This window comes from Phaethon lepturus, unplaced genomic scaffold (assembly GCF_000687285.1).
Source record: "Phaethon lepturus isolate BGI_N335 unplaced genomic scaffold, ASM68728v1 scaffold17486, whole genome shotgun sequence".
Lineage (NCBI taxonomy): Eukaryota > Metazoa > Chordata > Aves > Phaethontiformes > Phaethontidae > Phaethon > Phaethon lepturus.
Genome location: NW_010544308.1, coordinates 23,224 through 30,225, shown reverse-complemented (window position 1 = coordinate 30,225; position 7,002 = coordinate 23,224). Strand labels below are relative to the sequence as shown.

Genomic DNA, 7,002 nt, shown 5'->3' with positions numbered 1-7,002 from the left:
CTGATTTCATAAAACTGTTAACAGCATGCTAGTGAAAAGTATAAGTGGCAACGGTTAAGTAACCTTAATGACTTGGATTCCAAATATGTACAGAAGAGCTTCATAAATTATTCCAAATCTTTTCCACTAGATTATTTTAAAATTTCAGAAATATTGTAAGTTTTTTGATTTCTGCAAATGGAATATATTTCTTTTTTTATTGCATTACCACTGGGAAAACTTCCATTACTTTTTGATATAGCACAGGAGGCCCTGCAGGAACATTCAAAAAAGTAATTATCCTTCTGTTTGGTTGATTCTGTTTCTTTATAATGAAATTATTACCTGCCTGACAAAAAAAAAAAGTCAATTTTCTGACCTAATTTAACAACAAAAGTGAACTGTGATGTTATACGGCTTGAAGCTTTTTTTAAAAAGTCTGGAATGCAATTCTCTCAAAACAACTTTATCATCATCTCTAAACTTAATTTCAATGACAGGCTGATATCCTGACTCCAACAACTCAATATTTTTATAAGTCATTTCAGAAGAGACATGATTTCGTTGCAAAGAATATATCCATTTTACCTTGAAGCAGAAATAGCTGAGCTTTCCTCAGAAATGATCCCTTCAAAGCTTATTTGATAACTATTTGTATAACAAATTCAATTGACTACGAAACATAATATTTTTTCCCATACCAAGTTATTCAAAAAGCTTTCTCAGCTCTGTCAACCAACAGAGAGCCTTACTTCTAACAAACATCAGAAACAGCAGTTGCAGATTCCCTTGTTCAACACCTGGACCATATTATTCATGTTTAGTGTAAACAGGCTGACCAGAAGAGTTTTTAAGAAGTTATACAAGTTACTGAAAAAGATAATGGACATGAATAGAAGCATGGCAAATGAATTTCTGTGCGCAGAAGCCAATACTTTAACATATTATAAAAATAAATCCTATTTCCCTTTTTCTGGCTGTTTGTCCAGGGGCGGGGGGGGGGCGGGCCTTAACTTATTCTTAAAATGTTAGAGAACCAGAAGTCAAATAGACAGGAAAAGGAATTTGTCTGGGACAACAACTCCAGCGTCTGGAATAAATGGTAAAATAGGTCAGCCAAATACCCATCAACTCCTACGCCATCTTTTGTCTTGATGCAAATTTTCTTTCTGTAGACTGATAGGAGGCAGAAGACAGATGTACTAGTTTGACCGCCCCACACAACATTCATGTCTACAGAACTATTAAAGATTCACTACAAATATTGCATAGATTGTTTTTTTCATCAGTGCAATGAAATCTGCTTTGAATTTCATAGCTTTTACAGTAACTTAATTACAAATTTTGCAGTTATTTAAACCCTGCCTTTGTCATAGAGAATTCATTTTCTGGACCCAACGCAGGCAGTATGGACTTCCAGTGCTGCTAATTTCAAGCACAGCTTTATGTCCTCTGCACAGGGATTCTTGAAGTGTTTTACAAACTTCACCATTATAGCCCTTCCCACGCTAGCTAACCAAATCCAAACAGCAAGGTACGTGATACTACACCACGTAGCCGTGTTAAACACAACTATTTTGAAAGAGGATTTTCTGGGTGGGGGCAGGAAGAATTACTCTACATGTAGGTTACACACTAGAAAATGTAAAGGTCTTCAAATAAAAACAGTAACAGAAAATTACTTCAGTGTGTTCCTGCTAACAGGAAAACATTAGTACTCTTACTTGGTTTTAAAGAAGGAAACTTGGGGGATTCACCGCATGTATTATTACCCCAGTTCTTTCACATTCCTAGCTCCAGAGGCCACCTTCCCACTCATTTATGAATGAAAACCATCTTTTTCGCAATGACCCCAAGTCAATTCTCTCAACACTAGAAGGACATATATTTTAGCTGCCTGTAATTTAAAGTAGCAGCTGCAAACAAGATGATCCAGCTTTAGAGCAGCCAGCTACTGCAGGCCACCACTGATTCACAGACATTATTAAGAAATTACTACTGTAAGTCTGTTTAACCACATTTAAATCATGTTAGAGTAGCAATATGGCCATGGCATCTATTTATAGAAATAATTTCACCCAACAAGAACTGTAACAAAAAATAGTTCATACTGGAATGAAAGCATCTGACATCATCCTGTGACTTTGCCACAAACTTCTAGGATGTGAAAGAGCTGGAGGACAACAGCAAACTATGAGGATATTTAGGGATATTCTGACCTCAACAGAACTGAAGTTAGGCAGTCACCAAAATGGAAAATAAAGGACAAGGTCAGAAGCTTAAAAAGGGTTCTACATCTCAAAGTACTTGAGTTTTTCTGGTAAATTGAAACCCGCTTGAAGAATAGCAGCCATCACTGTATTTGGACCATGACAGAAAAGCCACCAAAATGTAACTCAATTCAATACAACTGGACAGAAAACATGTCAGGAACCAACACAGAAAAACAAATGCTAAACAATTTCCAAAAAGACCTTAAAGAAGGCTCTTCACAAATTCAAAATGGAATCTCAATTACAAACAACAGAAGGCAGTAGAACAAAGCAAGGAAGACCTAAAATGAAAAGTAAAGGCTAAAGGTCAAATATGTCAAACCAGCTCTTAAATGTGTCGGGAAGGTCTGTAAGAGCACGTGCAGGTCCCCAAATTTTCCAGAAAATTAACAATTATTTAAGAAAAGTAGAGGCACTGCAGCGAAATGCACTACTTTACTTTTTGGCTAAATGCACAGTAGACTTCTTGAAATTGGTAACCAAGCTTCTACCTGCAGGTGTTTGTACTAGACATATAGGTACACATATATATGTATATAAACGTTCATACATGCCTTTTTCACAAACAGAATTTAGATATGCAAATATAAAAGCCTATATGAGAACAAATTAAAAAACATGTTAGAGGTATTTTAGAAGAAACAAAAATAGGAGGGCATAAAAAAACCAAAAGTATGGCCTCGCTAATAACCAAACACCAAAATATTTTTAGAATTATATTTGATATATCAAAAAAGAACACCTCTATCAGGTACAAACAATCTTTCTGTGAGCCAGCTCAATCAATACCTGGTATATTTGATTGTTGATAAATAATCTCCGTTATCAAAAAAGGTTTGCTTAAGTGAAAAAAGCATACATGACTGCAAATGACTAGAGGACTGCTTCTAATTTAACCCTCTGCTCAGTGTGTTACAGGATATACAACTAAGGCCTGTGAATTTATATTATCAGAAATGTTTTCTTAAGAAACAAACATATTTGTCATAGAACATATTGCAAGCAGGAATTTGATTCCTGACAAGTGGGGAAAAAATTCTCTACCTTCTTAGGGTCCATGTTGAATTTCTTCCTTCCCATGGCTATTTGCTTATTTCTTTGTGTAGTTTTGCTACACATAGAGAAAAAGAAGAAACAACAAACAGTTATCAGTTGCTCTTTTACAAAAACAACAACTTCTGGATGAGATTCTTTTAATTTAAATTTTGGCTACTTTGTATTTTCTGTTACAAAAACAAGACATTCACTTTTTGTAAGGGAGAAAATAATGTTACCATTTTCAATTCTTTCAAGTGATTGCCGCTTCAGAGAACTATATAATTATCAATTGGACAGTCTAAATATTACATTCTATCCAACATATTCTCTATCCAAATGAATGACACACCTGAACAGGATCAAGTCAGGCTTTAGAGACATTATAACTGACTGAATAAAGGTTATCCAATGTTTGTTTAGCATGATAAAGCTATTTTTATTTGCTATGCCTGGAAGACCTGTTCCAAGGTCTTACTGAATCATGTCCATATGTTAGCATTACTTACCTTTCTTCTACACTAGTCAGATTATCAATTTCTGTCATAACCTCAGCAATTTCAAATTTTAATCGCTGTCAAAAGAAGGAAGGACAATATGTTAGCCTACATTAAAACACTTTTTGAAATCATCTGTCATATATTAACATGATCAATTAGGTTTTATTTTCTAGTATTTACTAGTCACCTGAAGAAAAGTGATGAATCTTATAGCTTCCTTCGATATTTAGCTTAAAGATTTTACCACAACTGAGTGACTGTTACACTCATGGATCTGATCTCCCAGTGTACGCTGTCAGAGCATCAAGACCAAATTGCCATTACCAATTTCAGTATAAGATTTCTTTACCCAGATTTCTCACTCACTCCTACCCTGTATGCAAATCTGCTGTTTAATGAGTTCTTGATTACACAAATCAAAATGTGTACATATGCACATATTGTGTTACATAAATACAGAAGTCATCATTTTTAAAAGCACACAAATGATGCATAGATCGTATTCATTATTAGTAAGATTTAGCTTAAGCCATTTATATGCTTTTAAAAGCATTACCTGGAATTCATACCTAGGTATGCAGTTTACTGTAACTTAATCTACTGAAGCAGTCTTCTAAAGATCTTTATAGATAAATCAATTACCTCAATATCATCAATCAGTTCTTTCTTCCTGCGACGAATATTTAAAAGCTCTTCTCTTTCTTCTATGGAGAGGTCATCAGGCACTAGAATAGAGCAAAACGTACAGTCTTTTAGCATTTGCAAATGTACCTCATCGCAGAAAACTGAATGAACCTGATTAAGAAAAATAAGTTTACATGAAGTATCAGGGCATTTTTTTCATCTGGCATCATTTTCTGGGAAAAAAACGGAACAACAACTCAAACAAACAAACAAAAGAAACAAACAAAAAAATCAAACCACCAAACCTAATTTATCATTTTTATAAAGCAGAATTCTAATAAGTAAGGTAATTGAATGAATGACTATGGACAGAAACTATCTTTCAAAAGAAAGTTATACAATCAAAAGGAACTTGTTATCATATAATATGTGGTAAGATTTGGCTCTACAGCTTAATTGCCAAATTCAAGTCTGATATCGTTCCAACTATTTCAGTAACAACCAAAATTCTTCATGTACATGATTAATGATTCAAAAGACATGACTATCTTTCAGGCAAAAAAGCCAAAGAAAAGCCAAAGCTATATACAACTCATCACCAAGATGTGTATCCTGGTGCCGATTTCAGACATCATCAGAAGGTATTCAGAATACCTTCACCTAGTTGCTTTGTAGAGCAGAGATGCAGGTAAGTAAAATACTGGTAACATCTTTAACAGCAAATACTTTCTATAAGTAGGGTATATAAATAAATACACAGCCAGAATCGGTTATTTAACACAGTGTATCACAAACTTATGTTTTTTCTATAACATCATTTAAGAGAGTCTGAAGTATTTAAGGCAATTTTAGGTCTCTCCTTGGCTATGCTAAAACACATATATTACCCTGTTGATAAAAATTATTTGCTACTGAAGATGCAAATGTATTTCTGTACACGGCTATGGCTGTCACTCACTCTAGCAGCAGCCCCGTACCCTGTAGTTTCTGCCTGACAACCAGCAAATGTGAAAACGCATTCACACAAAACCTCTGCTTTTCTTGAGCAATTAGATTTTCCCTAGCAAGAAACTTCTTTGGACAGAGATTAGTCTCACTCACTTGTACAGCACTAGATGCCAACCACAAACATTCACCTCCTTTGCAATGATCCTATAACAACAGTTTTAATGCTACCCACTTTCTTGGAAATAGCTCCTTAATTACAGGACAGCTTTTCCTTCTAGCTCAGTAAAATGGAACAACAACAAAATTATTAAGATATTTAAATGGTTCTGTCCCAACAGCTACACACAACAAATGCAGTCATCTGGGATGGCCAAAACTGCTCCTTTATGTCATATACACACGTAACAGACTGTAGCAACAGGGTCACAAGCAAAGGTTCAGCTTGATAGGAGATTTCTAAAGACACGTTTGAAACACAGCTTCTGTCCAAATCTTAATAATGAAATACATCGATTATTTTCAACATCCAGCGGTTAAGCTCCTTTCTTTTCAGAATGTGAATCATAACATAAAATGCAAATGGCAACAGACCTTGTTAGACATGAAGTAATTATGGCAAATGATCTCATTTAACTACTCCAGATACAAACACGATTAAATTACTTCCAGTTTAGGAAATGACAGTCTTCTGTTGAACAAATACCAGACTTCAGTATGTTTACCTGCTTTTTCCCTTCATCTCCTCAGAAACCCACCCAACTCCTAAAAATTCCTTGCATGCAGATACCAGTAAGATTCTTTTCACATCAAACCTTATAAATTCCCATGCCTACATCACATCTTTGTCTTTCGTGTATATTCTAAGATCTGAAACCATCAAAACTCAAGATATTTTAGGACTTTTATGAACACTATGTACATACACACACCACAAATATTCCAATTAGTTAACTGAAGACTGACAAAAAAAAAAATTAAGACTGTTACCCAATGTTGATTACTAAAAGGCAAACAGGGTATAATCAATCACACTCTTAACTAAGAAGTATGCTCAAGCATCCTTAAAGCATTTTTGTAGTATTACACCGGTAGATGAAATGAGATTAAAATTTTGCAGTGCCAGTATTAGTAAGAGTTCTTCATTTTTTAAATTTTTTGCCACAGCAGACATTTTGCCACAGAGACATTAACTCTCACCTTCATTGGCAACTGGAAATACTAATCAGAACCCAAATTGAAAATAATCTTTAAGCATTAAATATTTAGAATTCATAGATGGTGCTTAATTTTTCTTCAAGATGAGTTACAAAATCTCTGTATTAGCCGCTATCACAAACTCTTCCCAAAGCAAATGTCAGTGAGTGGTATTACCTCATGGTGAAAGCTCCTTGGGACAGGTTTGGAATATATAGAACAAGTGAAACTGCTATTTAAAATCAGCACAAATTGTGACAGTTTTCTATGCTCACCCTCCACAGAAAAGAAATCAAACACTTCACTTTTCCTACAGCACCCAAAGACTGACTGCTGTGTTTTTTCCTTTCCTCTGATCGCAGCCGCAGCAGAGAGACAAACCCTCACAGTATAATTAATGATGCAGTTAGACAAAAAGGAAATAAACCAAATGGAGTCAGACTGCTTTC

At 34.8% G+C, this 7,002-nt stretch overlaps 1 protein-coding gene across 2 annotated transcripts in view; it reads right to left on the bottom strand.

Moving 5' to 3' along the window:
- Nucleotides 1–4,546, bottom strand: part of CYTH3 (cytohesin 3) — a 22,621-nt gene extending 18,075 nt beyond the window's left edge. For both annotated transcript variants that reach the window (XM_010288644.1, XM_010288645.1), the window contains exons 1-3: nt 4,430–4,546; nt 3,797–3,861; nt 3,297–3,363 (exon numbers count right to left, since the gene is read on the bottom strand). In XM_010288644.1, coding sequence (XP_010286946.1) covers nt 3,297–3,363; nt 3,797–3,861; nt 4,430–4,546 — 249 coding nt within the window. The remainder of the gene's footprint in view (nt 1–3,296; nt 3,364–3,796; nt 3,862–4,429) is intronic.
- Nucleotides 4,547–7,002: the final 2,456 nt, after the last annotated feature.